Raw genomic sequence first — 25,411 nt, forward strand, 5'->3', positions numbered from 1 at the left:
GGAAGCTGTTGCTCGTTCTCGCACCCCCCTGCTGCAGCAATAAAGCCAATAAAGCCCAATAAAGCCTTGCCTGAATTTCCTGTCTGGCCTCTGATCGATTTCTACTGAGGAAGGAAGCCAAGAACCCTGGTCGGTAACACATCCACAGCATTTCCATCGCCTCAAGGGTGCCTCGTGTGGCCCTTTTATAGCCACGTGTCCACTGGGATCTTTAACTCTTGTCAGGGAGACAAGCCTTCAGGTAGAAGGAAACGACAAGCCGGGAGTCTTGGGTGCGTGTCCTCTAGAGCAAGGCTTCCTAATCTTTTCTTGGTGCCGTGGACCCTCTGGCAACCTGCTGACTCTGAAGGACCCCATCTCAGAATGGTTTTCATGCATAAAATAAAACTGAAAAGGAAACCAGTTATATCGGTGATGCTCATAAATGCCTAGCAGTAACCGCAAGTTCACAGTCACGTCCGTCTCCTGGGTACTCAGAAGGTCTGGATCACGTGGGTTTTCTTTGCACCCTTGTTAAGCTACGTGGTCCTTGGAAGATGTGGTGGAGAGACGTGCACTGAGGTGACACCCTTGTCCCAGGGAACTCAAGACGTTTTCGCTTCTTCATGAACGCTTTTGATAAGAAGGTCAAGCAGGGTCTGCAGACGACCATAATTTCAACGCCGTGATGAGTACGAACGATCCTGGGAAACCTCTGCACAGCTGGCACATGATGTGAACATAGCTGTGATTTCTACTGCTGGCGGTTTCACAGGTACTGCAATTACTTACGTGGTTTCTCACCTACGGTTATGTGTTGAACTGGGTCCCCTCATCATTCATACCTTCAAGGCCTAATCCTCAGTATCTCAGAATGCGACCTTATTTGGAAATAGGGTCTTTGCAGACGTAATTAGTTAAGATGAGGTCATGAGGGTGGGCCCTAATCCAGTATGACTGGGTTCTTCTAAAAGGGGGAAGTTTGGACACAGGAACACAGTGGGGAGGCCACGTGAAGAGGAAGGTAGGGGTCTGACTGATGCTTCTGCTACAAGCCAAGGACCTGCAAAGGTTGTTAGCGACACGCCAGAAGCCAGGGGAGAGGCCTGGACCAGATCCTCCCCGATGGCCCCCAGAGGGAACCAACCCTGCCGACACCTCGATCTGGGGTTCCAGCCTCCAGACCTGAGACAGAACACGTTTCTATTATCTATGCCACCCAGTGTTTGCTACTCGGTTACAGTAGCCAAGCAAACTAACACGTGTTTATAAGTGAAGGGAAAGCTAAGTTTCAGCTAGAGGGCTCGTGAAGATAAAAACGTATTTTTTCCCGTCGAAGCTGATGGAGCCCCTTGGTGGGCCTGAGCCAGGCAACCTTTGCAACAAACGCTCTCCCTGGATTTGGGGAGCAAGCGGCTTTGCCTTCTGGGGTCAGTGCAGCCTCCACTGCCTCAGTCTGGGCACAGACCTCACAGGGCCTCTCAGCCACGGCACTTGTTGATCTCCGAAAGTGCCCCGGGTCAGATGTCGCCAGCAGAGAGCTGGCTGGCTCTTCTGGGTTCACTGCTTTCAGAGGTACGGGGGGACCAAGTGACCACAGAGGCCTCTGGCGAGTCCAGCCCCGTCACGGATTTGGGACCCTCCAATTCCAGAAAAGGACACATGCCCTGCTTATCAGAAACTGTCGGGGTCCCCCAGGCCCGGGGGCTGAACATGGGCATTCTTGAGCCAAAGAAGGATTCACATCGCCTTTACGTAGACACTGTTTTGGTTTTATATACTAGGTTTCTCCTTAGAAGTTTCTAGAAGGCACTTCTAACCAGTAATCTTTCAACAGCCATTTGGCGGGGAGGAGGGACGCCTGTGACGTCTGCAACTCCGGGGACCTTCCCTCTCGGTCTAATAGCTTCTTTAAACAGTGCACTGCAGTGCTCGCAGTGCTGTAGTCCATCTGGCGGCGGGGCCTGGCGATTCGCTTTCCGAGTGCGTCCCTGGCACGCCGTGTATGTTCATGCTGAGCCGTACGGCCGTCTGAAGGTCGCGGGGAATGTGCCCGGGGCTCCTCGAGGGTGACGCCCCCCCAGCTCCAGCTGTAACATCTGACTCAAACCATCGTTCACTTTCCAGCGACGTCCGCCCTCAGGCATTACTTGAACAGAGAGAAGGTGGAAGCCCTCTTGGGGCGGATGGGGTCGGGGTGGATCTCAGCCTCGCTCTCCGTGGGTGACGTGTGGGTTTCACTGCTAACAGGAAGGTTCATGACGATCCGAAATGAGCAGCACGCTCTCCACCGAGATCTCGAGAGGAGCCTCTGACAATGCTTGTGGGTCTCACCGCCGAGCCGAGGACGGCCTTAAGTGACCCTAAGTTCTCACGCACATGTATCCAAGTGACAATCATCCTCTCCCTAAGCCTGGGTAACGTGGCCAGAACACCATGGGTCTGAGGCCCATGAGGTTGCTAGCGCGGCCGTGGTTATGAAAATGGGGGAGTGGGGGCTTCCCTGGTGGTCCAGTGGGTAGGGCTCCGCGCTCGCAACAGGGTTCCATCCCTGGTCAGGGAACTAGATCCCGGAGGCCGCAACTAAAAGTCCGCAGGCCGCAACGAATATCCCGTGTGCCACATCTGAGACCCGGCGCGGCCAAAATAAATAAGTAAATAATAAATATTAAAAAATCAACAGCGGGGGGTGGGGGAGTGAGAGGGAGCCTCTCATTTCAAGTCAGTGCCCTCCGTCTCCATGTCATCAGGGAAATGCTGGGCCGGGGAGGCTCCAAGCTCTGACACGTCCCCTCTTTTACAGATACAGACACACCATTTCGGGGTTTCGCCCGACCTACCTGAGGGCCTGGCCTCGATGACGTAGCCCGTGGTGGGCGTCCTGCCCGCACGGCCCTCCGTCCACTGCAGGGTGAGCTCAGAGGCGGATCTGGTGACCGAGACGTCTCGAGGGGAGCCCGGGGAACCTGTGGACAGAGGAGAAAAGAGTGGGTGGGCTTTGGCCCAGGACTCCTGGGCCCGCAGAGGGGCCAGCTCTGCTGCTAGGTCTCCAGGTGGGGCTCCCCCTGGGTCAGTCTCGGTCCCTCATCTTGGAAGTCGGGGTGTGGCTGACACTGGCCTCACAGGGTCCATCAGAGCATCAAGAGAGCTGAGGCATGGAGGTGCCCGCTCGACCCACTGCCCTCTCCTCCAAAAGCACTTACACAGAGGCCGAGGGCATTTGCGCAGCGGGAACCACGTGGCCCCTCTTCATGCCAGGAAAACTTCAAATGTTTCCTATGTATCTTATTTCAAAAATGGAATGCACTTCTTTTCGCTTTTTTCCAGAAAACAAATACACACTGGACACGCTCAACACCTAACAACTTGCTCGCCCACACTGAATGCATCCGCGTGCAGACGTTCAGTTAACACACGCCTTGGAAGGCGGGGCCAAAGGAGTCCTGAGCTGACGCTGGCTCTGAGCGTCCAGCACGGCTCGACGGGAGTGCAGACCAAGCCCCGGCCAGACGAAGGAGGCCTGATACTCACCCTCGGCCGGCCCGGCCGTGACGCTGGCCCGCAGCTCGGGCCCGTAGGCGATGGTCCGCGCTTGCACTCGGAAGAAGTAGGTCACCCCCTTGGTGAGGTCGCGCACCTTCAGCCAGCGCTGCCAGTTCCCCTTCACGTCCACCGTCACCACCTTGCTGACCCCTAGAGCCGCCGGGAAGGGCGAGAGGGGCCCTGAGCACCGCCTCTTCGGCTCTGACCACCAGGAGGCCGCGAGGTTTGCTGAGGAAGCGTTTCTCACCACTGGGACTGTAAGTGCCAGTAATGGCCGATTTTTAGCACACGTAAGTGCCGTTAGAGTCTAAGCTTGGTAAGCGGGTGCTGACATGGGGAAGAACTACCCTCATGGCACGCGGGAGGAGGCCCCGGCTCACTGGCCACGTCGGTGGGGAGGGAGCCCCGGCAACTGGCACCACGGTGGGGGCAGGCCCCCGACATCTGGAGGGTCCCTCCCCGCTTGGCTTGGAGCTGCACAAAGCCCTGTGTGACGTCGGAGGCAACCTCGGGCTTCCCAGCTTAGCCGGGGGAGAGAACGTGGAGGAAGAAGATGGAGGAAGACTCTGCATGGGCTGAAGGCACCACCCCCACTGCGGGGCCCACCCTGCGGCCTAAGGGCTTTGGCAATGCATGACAACTTCATCCACAGACCCTGAAACATGACGAACCTGTCACCACAGAGAGCGGTGGTGACGCAGCTCCACAGACCTGTGCCAGCACAGAGACGCTTCCCTCACCAACACAGACACCGAGCAGATGTGATGCTGGGTGTACTAGGTTTAATTAGAAAATAGAGGTTGGATACTTTGGGGATACAAACTGAAAAGTACACAAACACAGCATTTTCCAGAAGGGAAAATAGGGTTCTTTGGTAAAACAAGTCTGAAAATGAAGCATTCAAACAAAAAAAGCTACGTAAGCTCTAGACTGTGGGACTTCTCAGAGCCTTCAACACACCGATGTCTGTCAGGACCTCTTGGAGGAGGATGTCAGGTTGGGGCAGTTCCAGGACTCGTTAGTCAGCAGAGGTCGTGTGGAAGAGACGCGCCAGGTGCCTGCTGTCCTGGGCCCAGCGTCTGCGCCACCGTGTCCCACACACAGAGAACGGCCGGGCTTCCCAAGACCAAGGCGCCACCTGCCCTCGCTGCGACTGGCCGGTGTTATCTGCACCTTGAATCCTAGGGCGGCCTTGACCTCAGAAGAGCCCAGCAACGTGCGTCCTCGCTACAAAGTGGGTCCAGCTTTCAAAGTCATCCAAGCAAATTCCTCTGACCCTACAGGTCTCCAGAAGCCCTTCTAGTTGGTTTACTGTCTTCATGTTGCGCCTTTTATGAAACATTTGTTCAGCTACATGATTCTCTTCCAAGTTATTTCGGAGCAATTTGGGCTGTTCTCTTGCGTGACTAGGGCTTTTCGGTAGAGAAGCAGGGCCATTTCTGCAAAGAGAGGCCACCCCTCAGCTGCATCGCTCCAGAACGGGGTTTCAGGGATGACAATCTGCACCCACGGTTGACTGTCACCAGTGAACACACACGGGATCCTGCCGGATATAAAGTTTTCCTGGAGAGCAGCCCCTTCTTTTGTTAAAAAATGCCCTCCTTCTCCTCAGAGCAAAACCAACCCTGTGCACAGATTTTGTGAATTCTGTCCTGCCAAGAGGCCAAGAGGTGGAGCTGGTCTGCTCCCCTCCCCCTCCCCCATCCCAAACACGTCAGCGTTTTATTTATTCAGTCAACTTTAAAACCATGCCCTGCACTCCAAACCTCAGGGTGCAGTCGCCTGAAATACTTCCATTTCAAACATGTAAGAAAACATAAAAATAGATCTTCTATGGAATCAGATTCCCAAGGACACGGCTCAGTGTTCCGAGGGCCTGGGGGCTCCCCACGCAGCCAGGCCTATTTTCCTGGTGGAGGGACCCGGGGTCCACAGCACTGCAGTACCACATCGACGCCCCTGTTCCTGGGGCCTGGGCTGCAGGCTGCCCGACCAGGGTCTACAGGTGTCCCTCCAGACGCTGCCTGAGCCTGGGGGAGGGGGCATGGAGAAGGGTCACCCCAGGATGAGGTCACTGCTTTACAACTGCTTTTTTACTGTCTTTACCACAAAGTTGTGTACGTGTTTATCAACATAAATATCATATCCTTGGTGATCTTCACAAGGGAACCGGCGTTATCACAGAGAGTTAATATAAAATAAAGATGCTCGAGGTTCTCCCTGCGTTTGCAGCCATATCTCTGGGAGATGCGCGGGTCCTCTGAGGCATATGAGAGAACAGAAATGGTTCGGAGCCCCGCTTGCTACTTTCATGGTTCCCTGCCTGAATCCCAGATCCAACAGCGAGGGGGCTGCGGGCCAGGCTTCCCCAGGAGACGCCCTCCAAGAGGCCTGCACACCCATCAGATCAGCCAGCCGCCCTAAGGGGAGGAGATATAGAGTCGGGGAACTGGGGGCCGCTGGGGAGGGATGGACCCAGGTGTGGGGACGCAGGGCAGCCTGCCCTCAGCGGCTCCGGGAAGCTGTGTGGTGCTTTCACAGCCACGGCCTGGCGTTCAGCCTCTCGGTTCCCACCCACGACTCTGTCCACGGTGTCGGGCCTGCTCAGCTAGGCAACGGCGCGGTCTTAGGTCAGAATGCCCCAAAGAGCCCTGGCAGAGAGGCGCCCAGGGCGAGCGCCACTGCTCCATGATCGGCTGAGGGCGGGTTCCCTCTGAAACTCGCAGGGTTGGCCAGTGGGAAGGGGAGTGCAGACGCCCCGGGATTTGGAGCCTGTCCCAGGCCTGTTACTTCTTCCCCGTGTGACGCTGGGCGATGCACTTGACCTCTGCAGGCCTCCGTTTCCCGTCAGTCCTGAGTGGGCAGTGCCCACCTCACAGCAGTGGCAGGAGGGCCGGATCCAGACCCTGCAGTGACTGTTCGAAAGCACGTTAAACTCCAGGCGCTGCGATCCACCTGGGTCCCCAGCTGCAGCTCTCACACTCCGCGGCAGCCATGCTGCCCCAGCACCCAGGGCTTATGGCGGCCACCATGGAGCTCAGCTCACGACCCTGCTGGTCAGGCCTTGGGAGGTGGCTGGCGTGGCCGATCGTGGCCGGGCTCCTGCGTGCAGCTATGGCTGGTCCTCACGTGCCCGGCAGGTGGTCGGCTGTCCACCAAGGCAAGAGGACGGAGAGGTCACGTCCCCGGCATCTCCCCGAGGGCCGGCTCAGGCGTGTCCACGAGAGGACAGGGTGCCTCCCGCGTGCAAACGCTTTCCACACCTCCGCCCGCCCCACGGCGGTTACTGCTCCAGTGGTCACTGTGAGTCTCACAGCCAAGTCCGGAGGAACGCAATGGGGCTCGATCTGGGGCTGTCCTGTGCTCGACCCATGACACCCACCAGCAGGAGGACTGCCACCGGCAGCCACTGCCCACGCCCCGTGTGATGGCCTCCTTATGGCCCCACTTCGGCCGGGCCGTGCTCCTCTCTGGCTGCCAGCTGTGGCCGCTGGAAGGGCCCAGGACTAGTGTACATCTGGCTAAGTCAGGGGTTCTGGCAGAGGCCGTGGTCCAGGCGGGCTCATGGTGGGATCCTGGGACGTGATGGTGGGTTGGCGGTGAGCAGGGCACTTCGGGAAGGTCACAGGGTCACCAGGGCGGCACCAGGGCAGTGGGTCGGTGAGCTCTGCTCCTGGGGAAGGGGTGTTTGCTGGTTGCCAGGGAGGCCGGGGGAGGCTCGAGGCCTGTGGCCAGCCTCACCCCAGCGGGAGCAGGGCCCGAGCTATCGGGGGGCGGGGTGGCCTGCGGTTGGCGGCCAGGCTTAGCGCCGGCCTGGTGCTAGAGGCAGCCCTGCGACGCCTCAGGCGGGACTGGACACTTCCTGTCACCGTCATTGTCACGTGGGGTAGCCCCAGCCCTGGACCGGCCACTTGACAGGCAAGCAGGCGTCAGTGGGTCTGGGACGTGCACAGCCAGAGCCTGGCATCTGGACAGTTTGCCACTGAGGGTGCAGGAGCCGGGGCAGCGGCTGAGTGAGCGCAGGGCTGAGCCCCCGTCCCTGCTCCGATGGCAGGGCTGGCACACTGGCCGGAGACCCAGGCTGAGAGCAGCGGCCCTCCCCACAGACAAGGGATGCTGCTGTGGACGGCGGATATCTCGCTACTTGTGAAACGAGGGGAAGACGGCTGTGACCGAAGTGACTCCACCTGTTGTCACTCCAGGGAACGGCAAGCCCCACCCGCGGCGGGAAAGCAAGATGCTTTCCTGACTGCCCTCGGGCTCCATCTCTGCCGCTTGCCATCAGAGACACAAGTGCTCCGGACGGTCCCCATCACGTGACAGATAAGACCTCGGCTCTTGAACTCGCCCGCCTGCGTTCGAGTCCCTCTTCTCCCCCCGCCGTTCCCCAACTGTAGGCCGCGGACAATGTCTTAAGGGCCCGAAGCCTGACTGCTTTTTTTTTTTTTTTTGCAGTACACGGGCCTCTCACTGTCGTGGCCTCTCCCGTTGCGGAGCACAGGCTCCGGACGCGCAGGCTCAGCAGCCATGGCTCACGGGCCCAGCCGCTCCACGGCATGTGGGATCTTCCCGGACCGGGGCACGAACCCATGTCCCCTGCATCGGCAGGCGGACTCTCAACCACTGCGCCACCAGGGAAGCCCAGCCCGACTGCTCTGTCTGTGGCATGAGGATAGATGCAGCGCGCCCCGCAGGGCTGTGGTGAGGATGAGGAGAGAACACTCGAGAGCGGTGGGTGCGGCCTGCCGTGTAGTCAGTGCTGGAGGGACGGCACCTACCGGTCGGCGTGCTTGGTGGGGTCGCGTTGACGGGGGCACCGGGAGAACCCTGTGATCTGCTTGTGGTGGACCCGAGTGTCCAAACGACGTGAAACAAACAAGCAGCCCCGAGGACACTGGGAATCCGAGCTGCTGATGTGCCCCTGGGGATGAGGCGGGGGCGGGGGGCAGGCGTGGGGAAGCTCTGCAGCAACCCGGCAGCAATTCTAGCGCCTGACCGCGCAGAGGAGGGTAACAGGGGGCACAGCCAGGCCCCGCGGCAGAATCCGGCTGGGCCGTGGCCTTGCCGGGAGGCCAAGGAGACAGGTGTGGGCCGTGGGGTTTCTGGAAAGACGGTGCAAACCTCCCCACACAGATGCTCTGCTCAGCAGTCAGTCACCTGCCAGGGGAAGCGTGGGAAACCTCACTCACGGTCTGGGGTGAGGAAGGAGGCAGAGGCCAGTCAGGCACCGTTCTTGGCAACCCTTTCCCATCTGAACGGCACTAGTGGGTTAATATCCTTGAAAAGGTGTGTGGGACCTGGGCTCTTGGAATCTGTGTGCATGCGTGTGCGTGCGTGCATGCGTGTGCAGGGAACGCTGGTGAGCACAATGAAAGTCTCCATTAATTCTCGGCCCTCCCTCCCTACTGAACGAGCAGGAACGTGGCCCGTCTCCTTCTGGACCTTGACCCAAGCCACACCCAGGCCACCTGTCCCCAGATAGGTGCTGGGTGCTGAAAAGACACAGCAGAGTGTGCTAAATCAGTGCGGGTCCCCAGCCTCTTGGCTGTTTTACAAACCGTTTCCACACGTCACCTCTACTGTTATTTACCTAAGTTCATCGATTTTCTGAGACGCACTTTATCCCCCTCGCATTTTTACATCTCTGATTTGGGATGCAGCTCGGAACTGATGCTTCAAGAGGACTGGGCCGTGGTTTAGTGGAAGCATTTTTTCTTTCTCAGCACTTCATAAAATAACAATGAATCTCACAGGCCATGGCAGTGTAGATTCGATGAAATAAAATCTAGGGCTTGACTTTTCTTCTTCAAGTCAACTCCCTGTTTTACTTGAATGTGCTTGTTTTAAAAGGAAGCTTTTATCACGGCTTTAAATGGAGAGCCAATATCAGTTGATGGGTGGGCGATGTCTTTTCCTCCCAGACATTAAATAATCCACAACTTCTACAGTCTGTCTGTGTCTATGACCAGGGCTTCACCTCCCTTCTCTGCACCACAGTGCCGGGCACACAGTGGGGAGAGAAAGAAATGCCCACTCAGCCCTCAGTGTGCGCTCCGGGAGTTGGGCAGTGGGCAGAGATGAGTGGATAAGAAATCAAATCAACACAGAGCTGGCGGCACCAACTACAGCAGGGGTGTAGGGACAGAGCTATGCCATCACGGCCCGGCTCCCTCCCGCCCACCCTGTCCACCCCTGCACCTGTCCTCTCCTCTCCCGTCCATCATCCCCTCCCAGAGCCCCCAGCCAGCCCCCCTGGTGGCGCCAGGGTTGATTCAGCTGGGGATCCCGGTCTCCTATAACTCAGACCCAGTGCCTCTGGCTCCACCTCGGCCCCACGTCACTGGCCCTGCGGCCGCCCGGACGACTAGCATTGCCCCCTCCCTGCAGGCCCCGCGTGACCGAGCCTCTGTGGGCCAGTCTCGCCTCGGACGCTGGGCTCCTGGGCCCTTCCTGTCTCTCGGCGCCTGTCTCCGCTCCACGCCCAACGCTCTCACGCGGTCCCACTCTCTTCTTTTTTTTGTGTGTGTGGTGCGCGGGCCTCTCACTGTTGTGGCCTCTCCCGTTGCACAGCACAGGCTCCGGACGCGCAGGCTCAGCGGCCATGGCTCACGGGCCCAGCCGCTCCACGGCATTTGGGATCTTCCCGGACCGGGGCACGAACCCGTGTCCCCTGCATCGGCAGGCAGACTCTCAACCACTGCGCCACCAGGGAAGGCCCCCACTCCCTCCTTCACGGCGCTGATCACTATCAGACTCTGTGTGTGTCTGTTCATGTGTGGCTCTCTCCTCCCTGGAGCACAGCTCACTGCACTCAGGAAAGCAAGGATCTCGATGAACAGGTCAGCTCAGATCCCAGCTTCCCTGGATCCACAGACTCCAGCAACTAGAACGGCACCTGGCACACAGCAAGCGCTTAAAAAAGACTTGCTAACCAGAGTTCCCTGGCAGTCTAGTGGTTAGGACGCGGCACTTTCACTGCAGTGGCCAGGGGTTCAATCCCTGGTGGGGAAACATCCCGCAAGATGCGGGCCAAAAAACCCCCACCCCCGACACAAAAAACAAACAAAAGCCTCACTGAGTAAACGGAAGAATGAAGGCAGCCCCCGAGGAGCCCCCGAGGGAAGCGTCCGGGCCCAGCTGCCCTCGTGGCTCCAGCTTGCGGCACCCAGGCTGGGACGAGCACTGAGAGCTCAGGCGCAGCAGGAGAGGCGGGTCTTGGGGGATACAGAGGCCGGGTCAGGGGCCCTGCGGAGAGGGCCGTGTGGAGCCCCGGACGCACTCAGGCGGTTCACCCGCCCCTCCCGGCGCCGAGCCGTGTAGACGGTGGCTGCCACGCAGCCGGGAGGCTTACCTTGGACAGGCGCTAAGGGCTCGTACACCACTCGGTAGCCCTGCAGGACGCCATTGGCTGCCGTGGGCTCCCCCCATGAAACGTTCAGCGTGGTGGAGGTTACTTCCGAGAATGCCAGAAAGCTGGGGGTCCCGGGAGCTGGAGGACAGGACAGAGAGTACGTTCACCAAAGCCCCTTTACGTCATCTACATAAGTGTCCACGCCTCCGCATGGAACAGAGATCTTATTAGATGGTATCTCCAATTTAGTGAAGTCTCAATGCCGTGGATGAAAAGGAGATTTATTGATCATCTCCGAACTTCCCAGGGTCAATCAGAAACTCAGACCCTCCCGAGAAGAGCAGAGAAAACGGCGGCGTTTAAACACAAAGGAGCCCGAGAGATGCAATGACAAAGGCATGAAAACGAATAATGGATGGAAACAGAAAATGAAGTGCAGACAGTGCCATCTTCTAGCACCTGCTGGAGGATTCCACGGGCTCCAGTCCTGCTCCTCTGGGGGGGGGGCTCTCCCCTCCCCTCCCCTCCTGGGGGGCCCAGAGGCCTCCGAGGACACCCCCCGCACACTGGTCCTCATCTGAAATCCCATGGGCGCCCGGCCATCTCACTGTCCCCCTTGGTCTGGAGATGGGGGAGCTCACGCGCCACCCTGAGCTGGAAGAAGCTCCTGGCAGATGCAGAGGCAGGCTGTGTGGCCAGGGAGGACGCCGACCCCACCCACAGCTCCCGTCTGCCTGGGCCCCGTGGGAGGGCCGGGTGGGTGCTGGCACCCAGAGCTGCCCCTACCCCAGTGGGCACGGATGCCCCCCTAGCTGGGTTCCCCTCCGTGCTCAGAAATGCCCACTGAATCGGCCCCTACTTGCCCCCTTTCGGTCCTCCCCCATCCCTGGGGGCCCTTTGGCCCTGTGACCCGCCAGGCCTGCAGTGTCTGAGGGCCTCCACCTCCTACCCTCAGCCCCACAGGTCCGCCCATACCCTTCCTGTTCAGAGCCCACAGTCCACAGACAGCCCCTCCCGGGCTGCTGGACGGGCCCCGAGGACACAGTCCCTGCAATGCAGTCATGGTCATCTCCCAGGGGGCCTGACGTTCAGGAGCCCCTGTTCCCGGGAAGGCTGAACCCACAGAGGTTTGGGGAGCCCAGAGCCGGTGGGTCTGTGCCCCACGGGCTCCCTACCTTACACTGCCAGCCTTCCACTCCCTGCATCTCAAGAAGGCCCCAGAGCTCCCGGGACCCAGGGCCCAGCCGCCATTCCCTCGGGAAGCCTGGTCAGCCTCAGGAAGCGCCCCAAACCACTAGGGACTCTGCGAGTCGCCAGGAGAGTGAGTGAGTGGCTCAGAACGTACCCCAGATGAGGAGAGGAAGTCACAGGCAGTGTGAACCCCGGCTGGGCAGCCCGGCCATGCCCTAGGACCTGCACGGGGCTTGTGTCTGAGAGACGGCCTGCCAGCTGCTTCCAGGAGACTCTGTGGCCCAGAGGCCCGGGGAGGCCAACACTGCGGCCTGGGCTCAGCACATCAACATACAAGGAGCTCCCCTGCCCTGGGATCTGGACCCTGAGAGACTCCCCCGGGGGCCTGGAGCAAGTCCTGCTGGTGACAGATGAGGCCTTGTGCAGATGGAACCCGGCCCCCCACGGCCCACGCTGCTCACACTGGTGGATGCTTACGGGGCAGCTCCACGCAGCAGGCCTGGGCTGGGCGCTGGGGACACCACATGAATCGGACCCAGAAATTCCCAGCTACGCGGGCTCTGGCTTACAGGACAGGCAGAGCGGAGAGCGGAGGGAATGGAGAGGGAGGGTCGGGGAACAGCTCCAGGGCAGGGAGGTGACCCAGGCTGTGGAAAGGAAACACACTGTCCTCCTACCAGCCTGGTGGGTGCGGCCCTGCTGGGGGTCACTCCTGGGCCCGTCTCCAGCAGCGTTGAAGGCCGAGATGCTGACCAGGTACTTGGTGTGGCTGGTGAGGTTCTTCAGCTTCGCCGTCGTCTCGGGCAGGAACAGTACCCTCATCTTCTCCGTTTCGTTCTGGCTGTCCGCCTCCCAGTAGTAGATCTGCCAGAAAGAGCCAGAGGCTGGAGGCCAGCATGGGAGGGAAGGGGTGGCGCCCCCTCTGTTTCTCAGCCTGGGGACAGGTGGCCACGGAGCCAGAGGGGACCTGAGTGCTCCTGGGGGCCGAGCTGTGTTCTGCAGAGCCGGGGGTGGCTGAGGCCAGGCCAGGGTGGACAGGGCCTGAGGATGGAGGTGGCATCTCCTTTGGCTGCCAGGAAAGTGCCTTTTCTCTCACAGGGCTGGCTGTGGGGGCCGTGCCCCTTCCCCCAAGCTTCTGGACAGAAGGGAGACCAGTCTACCCCCTGCTCCAGCCTGTGGGGAGAACAAGCCCCCAACCTCTACCCTACGCTCCCACGTTTTCTTTAAGGCTGAGATCGAAGCCTTGGATCAATGTGACCCAATACTCTGGTTATGAAAACAGCCAAAAATAACGTGGAGATGAACCACGTAGGGCTCAGCCCTGTTGGAGCAGCCCTTGTTTCTCCTGGGTTCCGTTTCTTCTCGTCTAGTTTTTAACGCACTCGTGGGCGAACATGATGCCCGCATACAAAGGTTTGCTAAGGTCATCAGAACTGCTTCCCTAGACAGCTGGCCGAGAACCACTGCCCAAGCCAGTGCCAGCCAGGCCACCCAAAGACAACCCCAATCCACGGATCCACCTCGGCTCTGTGGGCCTACAACAGGCCAGGCCGTGAGAGCCGCTGGCCCACGCACAGGGCAGCCGAGGCTGCCAGGCAGCGCGGGGCCCGGGGCCTGCTTTCCCGTGCCCGCACGCCCGGCCAGGCCGGAGCGGAGCTGGCGGGGGAGCCTCTCTGTATCCACCTGCAAGACGCAGTTCAGCTTCTGCTCTCTGAACTGACCAGATGAGATGCTCTGCTTGAACAGGCCTCACTAACTTGAAATCAATATCCAGGTTCGATGTCTCTATCATTAGGAAATTAGGAAACATGTTTTGGACATACATAAACAGCACCTTGCCTCCGGGCTCAGGGCACTTGCCATGACCTCATTAACCACTGCAGGTGCCCTGCCGTGGAGGATGGTATTTATTTTCACAAAACACCTACAAATGTCATTTTTAAAGGGACATCTAATTGGTCCAATAGTCTGCAGGGTAGGCCAGCCCATGGAGTCTGATGACTGATCAACTTGGGCTCAACAGACCAGACAAGGAAATTCACTCTGGAGGAAGGTGGGGAGTTTTCAAGGGACGGCAGGCACTTCAGGACGGTTTTAGCTGATCTCACGGGGTCCGAGCCCCGTACGCAGGGGTGATGTTGGAGGTGGAACACTGCGGGGGGCTCCCTGCCCCCACCAACACTGTGTCATCGTTCATCACCTGATGCTCGGACTGCAACGGGCTGCTGCCTTTCTTGGATCCCACCTCTGGGATATTTAATGTGGAATCATGACAGTTCAGTGTAAGGGTTCTCAAAGTGAGGCTCCCAGGAGCACGCAAACCCTTGGACCCCACCCTGGACCTACCAAACAAGAGACTCGGACCCAGGGCAGGGCTTGGGGAGCGGGGGAACCTGTTCTCTTGAGTACTTCCCTTTTACTGTCAGCAAAGGCGTGGAGACTCCCAGATGGGGTGCAAGGGGAGGGAGGCGCTGCTGGCTGAGCGGGGAACTGAGCCCCACTCTCCCAGGCCAGAGGCAAGGGCAGGCTGAGCCCGTTCCAGCCGCTTGGCGATGCCCGGGCTCTGGGGGCCAAGGGTCCGTCGGCCTGAGTCAGGACGGGAAGCAGAAGGGCAGGGTGAGCCGAGGGCGGCCACGGTCCCAGCGGAGCCCTCGGGAGATCTGGGGATTCAGGCCACTGACCCTGGCCCACAAGTGACCTGGAAGGAAGGGCCAAACCAAGCGAGAGAGCGCCTTGCCTTGTAGCCCTGGATGTTTCCGTTCTGGCTCTCGGGCGGCGGTGGGTCCCACGTGACCTCCAGCTGGCTGGCTGTGAGGGGGTTCACCTGCACGCGCTGTGGAGCCATGGCCGGGGCTGCGGAGAGAACAGCGGGGTCCGCTGAGAAGTCCCGAGACCCTGCCCTGGACCACCCCGCTTGTATGCCAGCATGACCACAAACCCTTCTCAGAACCACGCCTTTAAATGCATGAAATGAAATCTGGAGAATCCCAAAGAAAACCGATTATATCGAGACACAGCAGAGCTTTGGAAAACGAAGGTGTGACATAGTAACCCACGTGCTTGTGCTTGTGACTGAGCTCTGAAGTCAGGCTTAAGAGCTGCTCTAGCGACGGCTCTGAGGTCAGGTGGGATGAGCAGAGATGGCACAGCAACAGCCAACCTCGCCGCGACGGGGGCACACCTGGGGGCCCTGCTGCTGAGAGAGTCCCAGGCCCCAGTGATGTGGCACTGGTACGTCGTCACATTCATAACCGAGGGAGATGCTCAGTTCCAGGTGGAACTCGGAGAAAATAAAGGCATTTGTGGGAGCTCCCTGGCGGCCCAGTGGTTAGGACTCTGCGCTTTCACTGCCGAGGGCCTGGGTTCGATCCCTGGTCAGGGAACTATGATCCCACAGGCCTCGCGGCCAAAAATAAAGAAAGAAAGGCATCTGTGTTCCCACCACGAGTCCCGGATCCTGGGGTACGAAGCCCTGCTCCAGGTGGAGCTGACGTCTGCAGACCCGGGGCTGCCCCTCCTCGGGGACGGAGCACAGAGGCCACTGCTCCGCGCCCCCCAGGAGGACCCGGTCCCACTCCTTCCCTCCCAACCCCTAGCGCCCCCGGGTGCTGTGCTGGTGTCAGCAGGGCCACACTGTGCAGGTCAAAGGTGAAAGGTGACTGACAGGGCACCATGGCCGTGGCCTCGTGGCCTTGCAGGCAGCCGCGGGTAAGTTGGGAACGACGCACGTGTACATTTGGGGACATTTCACCCCTCTGGCCCGTCTGTCCTCTGCCTCCAAGGAGCTACTCCTTCCTCCCACCTGGGTGACCCCTCCCCCAGTGAACTCCACGCTGGGCTGGACCCTGGGGAGCTCCACGGAGCTGTTGGGGACATGGCTGCAGGGGCAGGGCGCCAACCCAGCACCCTCACATTCCGCGGCCCTGCCTGCGGCCCGGGCGCTGCCTCTTGACTCAAGTCTATTTAGGGCCATGAATGGAAAGGACCACACATCAGCGTCGGAGGGAGGCAGCCCAGCTCACAGTCTCTCTGGAGAGGCCTCCTGGGGAGAGGATGACCTCCTTGAGGCACCTCTCCCCCGAATCTTCCCCTCTCTGCTTCCCCACCACCAGTGCAGAATAAAATGGTAATTAACACCCACTCAGCCTGACACCGACTATTTATTTTGTTCTAACTGTGTGGCTCCTGTATGATCGCTGCCCACCCTGCCGTTAATGGAAATGTTAATAACCCACACCAGGTTGTTGTGACAGATGCTCAGCCTCATTAACAGAAATTCTTATTTACCGCTCCATTAAACAACAGAATCCCACAAAAAAACAATTCAATCAAAACTAACTGGAGGAATTTTAACAGCCACATTAATAATCCAAAACATAAATAAAGTTAATGTCTTCTGCATGTTTGCCATGGGCGACTCTATCACAAAATTACTGTTGTACGATTAAAATGTGAAAGGCAAAATTGAGCACAGCCATTACCCTGGTGGTGGGTTAGGACCATCTGGGCGTGGTCGCCCCAGTCCCCCAAGTTTCCCTCTCGAAGCACAGCCAAACCCAGGGCCCACCACGACGGCTCTGGGGTCGACACGGGCTGGACAAAGCAGCCCCAGGTGCTGCTGTCCCCAGGCTGAGCTGTCTCCACACCCCCCAGCTGTCCTACAGCACAGCCCCTTCCGGCCACAAAAATGCTGCAGGTGACAAGGACTTTTGTGATGCTAACACAGCAGGGGAGGGAGAAACCCAGGTGAACACAGAGCAAAGCACGCCGGTTTCAAGACTTATGTTTTTGGCTCCGGAGATCCTCAGGGTCTCCACCCTAATGGGAGACCCTGACTCTCAGGAAAGCCGTCTGTCTACATCCCCAGTGCAATCTTCTTCTGTCATGAAGGTGCTCAGTTTGGAAACCGATGGAGCGTCCGATGGATCGTGATCCTCTTGTTCTCCAACCTTAGCATTTGTGGAGTACAGCGCACACGAACATCAGCTTAGAATGCTGTGTTAAAATGCATGAAATTAGTTTTTAAAAGCACGCTGGCCCGGCCTGGCAGTCCCTGGTGTTTGCTGATACGCAGATTGCCCACGGACAGCGCTGGAAGGCGGGTGCAGGGTTAGGGCACAGAGCGGAGATTCTCTCCATCCAGCGTCTTGGCCCAGGCAGACGACACTTTCCCACAGCTGTCACCCACCGGTCTTGAGGGGTCACTCCCGCCACCCCAGCCCCCTGGAGAGAGGTCCGGGCAGGGTGGTGATAGAGAAGCTTCCTGGACTTCTGGGGGCTCCTTGCATCTGACAGCAGTAGTGGAATCCCAGCGATTTCTAGAATCTTCTGGGATTCTGGCTGAGCGCTGGGAGAGGCCCTGCACAGCTGGGTGCTGTGGGCTGGACTCGGCAGGCGGGTCCCACGGAGCAGGGAGGGCAGCACTTTGTCCAGCTTGCTCGGCCCCGACGTGGCCATCAGGCGTCAGGGACGCACGGCGGCTGCCCTGGCCCGGTGTAGGCTTGCTGCTGACAGGGGGCGCTGGCTCACGGGCTCCTGCCTCGGCGTCCCGCAGACCCTGGGCGGCCCTGGGCTCATCGGGGGCCCCCCACGTCAACCTTTCAGAACCTCTGCTCCAGGGAGGCAGCTGGACAGGCAGCCGTGTGCTGAAACCACGGCAAGGAGAGGAAACAACGCCTCAGAGGCATTTGGTAAACAGCCGAGGCTGGGATGGCAGGGGCTCGTCAGCTGCTCGGGTGGGACCGTTCACCATCCGGCCCCCACTCGCCCGCTCACTCTGCCCCCGTGGCGTGGCGGTGGGCGTCCACCCACCCTGCCGACAGTCCCCCCCGAGGGAGCTGCATGCCTCCGACACTGGCCTGGCTGACGACAGGGGAGCAGCAGTTACATGCAGGGCACTTCCCAGCAGGAGCTTCCAGAGCATTCCACGGCGCCGACCTCTCCCCACCCCCAGACCAGCGGGGCCCCCAGAGGGGCTGATCCCCATCTGTGTCTGGGAGCACGAGAGACGCAGCTGACCGTGAAGGACAGGGACGCGCGAGAGAAAACACACGGGTGGTGTTTCAGGCGCTGAGACTCGGGGGTGATCTGTCGCCACGGAGCGACTTTTCTGACGTTTTCCTGAATATCAACCAGGCCCTCGGCTTAGCTCGGTGGGGCGGGTGGACACAAGGATGGACAAGACAGGTGCAACAGGAGACATAATTCACAGTAGTCGTAGTACCAGGTGCAATGTGAGGACAGGGTCAAAGGGCCACGAGGGGTCACCTCTGGCCGGGGGACGTGGGGTCTTTCCTGGAAACAGAACATCCAGCTGGCTCTTCAGGAATGGGGGGCACTTAACGCGGGACCGTGGGCCGGGGAGGCGGGGATGGAGCAGTGGAGAGCTGCGGGGCAGGGCGTCTGCCAGCGTCACGACAGACGGGTGTCTGGGGGCTGGAACTGCTGTTGCTGGACCAGGCCGGACCATGCTCGGTTTTGACTTTCACTCTTCGTAAGCCAGTGATTTATTACTTGGGTAGAGCAAGTTTTTAACTGATAATCTGAGGATCCCTGTTAGTGTTTTAATATAGTGAAATAAGTATTTCGTTATGTGATCTTTAAAAAATTGTACATTCATCAGTTCACGTTAATTACACCAACATTTCTCTGGTCAAACACTGTTTCTGATTTCCTGTCAGAGTGTGTAGGAGGGCTTCCCTGGTGGCGCAGTGGTTGAGAGTCCGCCTGCCGATGCAGGGGACGCGGGTTCGTGCCCCGGTCCGGGAAGATCCCACATGCCGCGGAGCGGCTGGGCCCGTGAGCCATGGCCGCTGAGCCTGCGCGTCCGGAGCCTGTGCTCCGCAACCGGAGAGGCCACAACAGTGAGAGGCCCGCGTACCGCCAAAAAAAAAAAAAAAAGTGAGTAGGAAACAGAATTCTCGAATGTAATTTCACCTTCTCAGCAAACTTTGCCACCACATCTGTTCCCCTAAGCAGGGCTAACCGGAGGGGAGGGACTCCAGGTCTGGGTAACCGTGTGGCCTCTGGGCCCCCTCAGTCCATAAAGGAGGTTTACATGGGTGGCGGGGCTTCAGCCCCGAGGAACAAGCAGCGACTCGGCCCAGGAAGGAAGGAGTGGGCGGATCGCAAGGATCCAGGAAGGAGCCACGTCCGGGCAGGCGTGCAGCCCCCTCCTCCTCCAGAAGAAGGCTGTGAGTCACTGCTGCCACCAAACGGGACGTCCAACGCCCGGTCACCCAGGACGCTAGGCAGCTGTGAGCCCCGCCCGCAGGAACTCAGGTCCGTCAATGAGCATTTCCATTGACATTACAAAGTAAGTAATTTTTCACAGAGCTTACAACAGACAAAGTGAGATCATATCTGATAAATCTGTAACGAACATGAGGGACACGCACCACCCTTCTCTCAACTGACAGCCCCCATCTCTCCAGAACCCCCAGGACTTGTGAAGACAAATACGGTGGTGCTAACGTCCGCTTTAACTTCTGGTTAATGTAGGGATCCGTCAGTGGGATGTGAACAGCGCTGATGCCGATACCGATGGTGCTCCCCTCATACCAGGGGATCAAGTATCTCCTCCAAACCCTTCATCTGGGCTCACTTCATCCTCCTAACCTAGGGAGGTGGGTACAAGTCACTGCCCATTACACAGACGGGAAGACTAAGGCCCAGAGAGCTCCGGTAACCTGCCCGAGGTCACACACTCAGCAAGCGTGGGGACTTGGCCTCGTACAGACCCAGGCAGCCTGGCTCTGAGCCTCCGTCCCTCCCTCCCAGGGGAATTCCTGGGGCCGCGGCAGGGGTAGTGGGTGGGGTGGGTGGGCAGCAGGGGACGTCCTCCCCTCCGAGCTCCGGCCCCCAGCCTGTCCTCTGTCTCCTCAGTGCTGAGCCAGGACCAAAACAACTCCAAGGAAGCTTAGCAAGAAGAATCAGGAAACTGGTCACAAGGGCTATTTTCTAAAAACTCAATGCCATGTACTCCAGGCTGTAGAAAACATAGCTGGGAGGCTCTGGAAGAAGCCCTGGCTGGCGAGTTTAAGGTCTGGGCTCAGCTGGTGGGACTTGGGACTCTGTTCAGTCTCTGAGCTGCAGTTCCATTGTTTGTAAGATTGGAGAAAATATCAGACGTAAAGGGTTTTCGAGCTGAAATGAAATGGGTGGTGTGAGGGCAAAGCAAGGCCTGGCCAGGGGCGCGTGGTGCCGCCAAGCTCGTCCCCGAGGTGACCTCTCCGTCCAGATAATCGCCCGAGGGTTTGTCTGGGCACTGGGCACATAGGGCACTGCTCTGTGTGGGCTCTGTCCCCGTAGGGACGGTAGGTAATCGAGTCACCACGCGCTGACGCGTCTAGATGCCCGTCTCCCTGGTGGTTCCCGTGTGAACCGAGGGCAGCCAGGTGTGTCACCATGGATCCCGGTCACAGCTCCAGGGACCCCACTCCTGGTGCTCACAGCCGCACGCGATCCTTCTGACACGTAGGATATGGCAGACGCGGTGGGGTGGGCAGCCTCCTGCAGGCAGGTCAGGAAGCCTGAGCTGCCCCTCCTGCTGGTGCCCCCTCCTGGCTCCTCTCGCCCCCCACCAGCTCCCTCTAAGGAAGCCAGCCCGTTATGGTGATGCTCCACGGAGAGGTGGCCAGGCGAGGACCTCGGGGAGGCCTCTGCCCATCAGCCCAGGAAACGGGGTCCCGTGCACAACCACTCGTGAGCTCAGAGAGGGGCCCTCCCTGGCCAAGCCCTTGGACAGTGCTGCAGGCCTGGCGACACCTTGTGAGAGACCCAAGGTAGAGGACCCAGCTAAGTTAAGCCTGGATTCCTGACCCACAGACTCTGCGAGGTAGCAGGTGTGTGCTGTCTGAGCAGCTACGTTGGGACAATTTGTTACCCAGCAGCAGATAACTAATACACCCTGACCAGTGCGAGCTCCTCAGGGAAAGCACCCAGCCCAAGGCCAGACTGCACACTCTGGGCTGCCAGAGGCTGGCTGGAATTTGGTGCGGCCCCTGTTGTAAATGCAGGATTTCATGGTGTTCCAGCGAAACACCCTCTGTTAAGGTCAACATGTCCTCTTAACCAGCCCAGACCCAGCCGTGGCCTTGGCCCCATGAGTTTGCACAGGAAATCTAGGATAAGCTCCTGGCCTTTTCATTGGTGGATGTCCTGGCAGAAGTGCAGAATTCTGGAGCGGTGCAGGCGTTTGAGCGGTTCTGATTACAGGTGCCTCGGACCAAGGACGGGGTGAGTTAACGAGGGCTCTTAGCTCTGACAGAGCGCGTTCACACGTGTGCACAGAATTAGGGGTGCTCCAGCTGCGGACCAGGCAGCGGCAGCCCTCGGACGCCGAGCGCCCAAAGAGTATTTTAAAAACAGTGGTTTCAGTATGAAAGGAGGTGAGGCCAGAGAGTTCCAGACTCATAAGAACAAGCATATTTTTCTCACAGATATTTCCGTGATAAAGGTTAGCGCCGAACAAACCCAGCATTGGTTTCATCCAGCAGTGACCTTTGTTTTCCCATCATCACCACGGCTCACACCATCTTATCAGCTTAATCACTGCTACCACCGTTACGAGACGCAAAGTTAGAAGCCACTCAAGCAAACCGGCTACATTGCTCGCGACTGTTGTGGGTTTTCTTTTTTTCCCTCTTTGCCTGTAGAGTGAGTTTCCCATCATGGCAAGATCCAGGTCCTGACAGACCGCGACTGTATTGTAGCCGACCTGGTCCGCATAACACAATTCACGGTCCCTAATTAACCAGTTGCATCCCATGTAGTTTGTATTCACAGAATTCAAGCTGTAGGGAAAGGATCTTATTCTCATTTCCCCCCTTAGAAAACTCAGGCTTAGAGGAGTTAAGTCACTTGTCCCAGGACGGACTGGATTTGAACTTGGGTCTGCCGACTCTAGGGCCCAAGCTACTTCCCCAGGGCAGAGTTGGGAAGCTTTCCCATAAAGGGCCAGACAGCATTTTAAGCTTCAAGAGACAGAAGGTTTCTGTTGCAAGGACTCAACTCTGCCTTTGTATGTAAGGGAGTGGGCGTCTCAATAAAACTTTATTTACAAAAACAGGCACTGGCTGGGTTTGGCCTGAGAGCCTGGTCCAGAACCCTGCTCTACTATGGCACAGTCTGGTTAACCCACTGATTTTCCACATTTTTGAACCCCGTGTCTCTCCGCTCTGATGCTGATTCCAGAGGGGCCCTGCTCTCTAAGAGAAAAACAGTGGCCTTGGATGCAGTGGCCACACCGGTGCATCCCAGGACCCCTGACCAGCTAAGCATTCCTGGAGAACCCTCTGGAAACTTTGGTGCTTGTTTTTCTCATCTGTAAAACAAAGGTAAACTTTAAGCCCCACACCTCAGGTGTGGTGCGTCTGTGAGCCAAGGCAAAGGACACAAGCAGGGGTGGAGGGGTCTCCCTCCAGTTCCCACGTCCGGGTGCCATGGAGACCAAGCTGGAGTCGGCCAGGGTCAGAGGTCAGGCCGAGACCAGGGCTGAGAAGCACCCACTCGACTTGGTGATAAAAAGCTCCCAGGGCAGAGGGGCGGGAGCTGGCAGGGTGGCCGTGGAGGAGAGAACTGGGGTTGGGAAGAGTAGGCAGTTCCCTGGGGGTCTGAGTGCTGACTGGATACTGATGATATTGAGAAACTGTTATTAATTTTTCTGGGTGTGATAATGGCTTTGTGGTTATATACACATATTTTTGAAAGAGTTCTTTTAGAGACATTCAGGTATTTTTGACTAGAACGACACAATGTTTACAAAAAAGGACATGTGTCTGAGAACAGGCGAGCAGAGATGCAGGTGGGTGGCGAGAGGGGGGAAGACGGTCACGGTGCCTGGTGGTTGAGCACACAGCCTTCTGTGTCCCAGTCTACTTCAAACTTCCCTCATTTCCCCAAGTTAAACAACATAAGGCAAACGAAAGCAAGCAGGTTCTTTCACGAAGAGCTTGACTGGGAAGGAGAGGCGAGAGCTGGGCCAGCGTTTGGGGTGAGACCTGGGCTCGGGTGGGACACGGGGTCACGGCCCGTCTGGATCCCCGGCTCCGTCCGTGCTGCTGGGAGCCCAGTGGGCCGTGTGAATACCCGACCCTGGGTGGCCGTCTCCCCAGCTGCCCACGTGGAGATGGTGCCTCCTTGGTGTGGACGATCCAGCGTCCACTCTGCCTGCAAAGCTCAGCTGCAGCCCCGCTGCTGTCCACCCCCAGCTCTGTGACACTCAGAGGCCCGCCCCGTGGGGCTTGATCCTGGATGGCCTCAGCCCCTTCCAGGACCCACGGGAGGCCATTTCCCTTCTGCCCAGAGGGCACCCTCGTCCAGGGCAGGACTGGGGTCTCCCCGCCTTCAAGGGCCTAGTGGGGGGTGCGCTGCGAGCCACCGGTCGGGTAAACCGCAGGGTTCTCTGGAGACTCTGGCCGAGGACATGGACTCTGAATTGTGTGGCATTTGCGACCCTTTCCAAATAAAGAGCTATGCATTAGAATATTCTCTATAACCTTCCTACATTGATGGAAATAAAGTTATGAATAATGTCATTTCTCTACCAGTGCTTCCTGGGCTCCCGTGTCTGCTAGGAAAGGCCGGAACCCAGGCAGGGCGGCGTGGGGAGCCCGGGGGGCATGAGAGGGATGCCCGGGTTTGGGGGAGCGGCTGATCCCACCATGGCGGGAAGAACGTAGGGTGGGCCTGGTGCAGCCGAGGTGCTGCTGGGGGGCAGCCTTGGGTGGGGCCGGAGGCTCCCATGGGCCCCTCTCAGGAATGCATCGTGCTTCCTTATAGACACGGGGATGAACTGAAGGAAGGAACCTGAAAAGCAACGGGATGGGGTTTGGGCCCAGGAAGGGTCAGTCCAGCGGGGCATGGAGTACGGGTGGAGGGTGGCTCCAGAGGCTCCTAGGGCTCCCGCGGGAGGGGCCGGGGGGCCAGCTCACCCCCGGGGCGGGCCCTGCCCCGCCCTCTGTCCCAGCATTAACGAGGCCCTCCCAGGGCCGGTCCCTTTCCTTCTTGCCCGCCCCCCGGGCCGCGGCTGACTGCTCTACTGGCCTAGTCCCGGGAACACCCCGAGTTCTCGGCGCATCTGCTCCTGTCACCCTGCCCCCACTGCGCCTGCAGGGCACTTGAAAACCAACGCGGATGCTGGACTTGTTGTCTCCTTCCCCACGCGGGCCTCAGAGCAGGCGTCCTGGGGTCAGGGGTGCAGGGGAGAGAGCCCGGAGAGGCGGCAAAGGCCCAGCGGCAAAGGCCCGGCACGGCGAGGGGACGGGCCAACTGTGCACCCACTCCACCTCCGGGCCCCGCGGCCCTGGGTCGGGGGCTGCAGACGCCCCTTCCGCGGGAGCCCCCGGCTGCACTCCAGGCAGTGGCTCGTGGGTGTGAGCGCAGAGCGGGCAGAGCCCCTGGGAGACTGGGTGACGACCTCGGAGCGTCCCGTTCCTCTGGGAGATGGGGACAGCGACGGTGCCGACACACGCCTGGGACACGGCAGGCTGTCCACTGGCCGGTCCACCCGGTGATGGCCCAGGTGTGAGTCCACGCCTCTACCTGCACCAGCACTGCCGGCTGCGCCAGCAGGTGAGGCTGGCCACTGAAACGGTGAGCACCTGCCTGTGCTTTTCATACCTTCGTGGCCTGTGTTCCACGAGCACTGCCCTGGGGACCCCCGGGGACAGGGCCCTGTGCACTGTGGGAAGGGAAGCCGCGCTAACGCCTCTCAGACGAGCGCCGCTCACGGTGCATCACACGCGGGCTCAGGCCAGCGCGCCTCCAAAACCCTTCACTGTCCCCCGAGGCTCGAGGGCTGCCTTCGCTTGCCGCAAAGGGGAGCAGACACACGTGGGATTTTCCTCTCGTCCCAACCGACGGTAATCACACGCCTGGAGCCCGTACAAGACAGGCGGAACCCGCAGTCCTCGAGCAGTTTTCTGAGTCTTTAACGACAACCAGACCAAGAGTTTCAAGATACTCTCCTGTCTTCCGAAGCAACGTGTACACCAAAGGAAACCCGGATGCCACTCTGAAATGACTGAGGGGTCGTAAATACTGAGTTTGCATGTCCGCCTGTTTCCCCGAAAATCGTGGAACCAGTAACACAGTCCGGACGTTCCACCGCCGACCCGAGCGTTCACGGGCACGGCCCACTGGACGCAGAGTGAGCCCTGGCTCCTTCACTGCAGAACCGACAACGCTCTTCCTCCTGCTGGGTCTCAGGGACAGGGCAGACCTCAGCCCTGGGTCTGATCAGGGGTGAGCTGCTGGGACATCTGGGATCACAGAACAACACGAGGAAACTGCGGGCTGTGGCTCAGACCTACACCAAGGGACCCACCGACTCCAGCAAGAGATGAA

At 59.0% G+C, this 25,411-nt stretch overlaps 1 protein-coding gene across 1 annotated transcript in view; it reads right to left on the minus strand.

The window, feature by feature from the left end:
* SDK1 (sidekick cell adhesion molecule 1) overlaps positions 1–25,411 on the minus strand; it is a gene marked incomplete at its 5' end in the record, with an annotated part of 840,176 nt that overhangs the window by 30,871 nt on the left and 783,894 nt on the right. The window contains 5 exons of the mRNA XM_081255449.1: positions 2,820–2,945; positions 3,511–3,672; positions 10,874–11,011; positions 12,742–12,928; positions 14,802–14,917. Of these exons, the coding sequence (XP_081111575.1) occupies positions 2,820–2,945; positions 3,511–3,672; positions 10,874–11,011; positions 12,742–12,928; positions 14,802–14,917 (729 nt within the window). The remainder of the gene's footprint in view (positions 1–2,819; positions 2,946–3,510; positions 3,673–10,873; positions 11,012–12,741; positions 12,929–14,801; positions 14,918–25,411) is intronic.

Source organism: Mesoplodon bidens (assembly GCF_964165515.1).
Source record: "Mesoplodon bidens genome assembly, chromosome: 15".
Classification (NCBI taxonomy): domain Eukaryota; kingdom Metazoa; phylum Chordata; class Mammalia; order Artiodactyla; family Ziphiidae; genus Mesoplodon; species Mesoplodon bidens.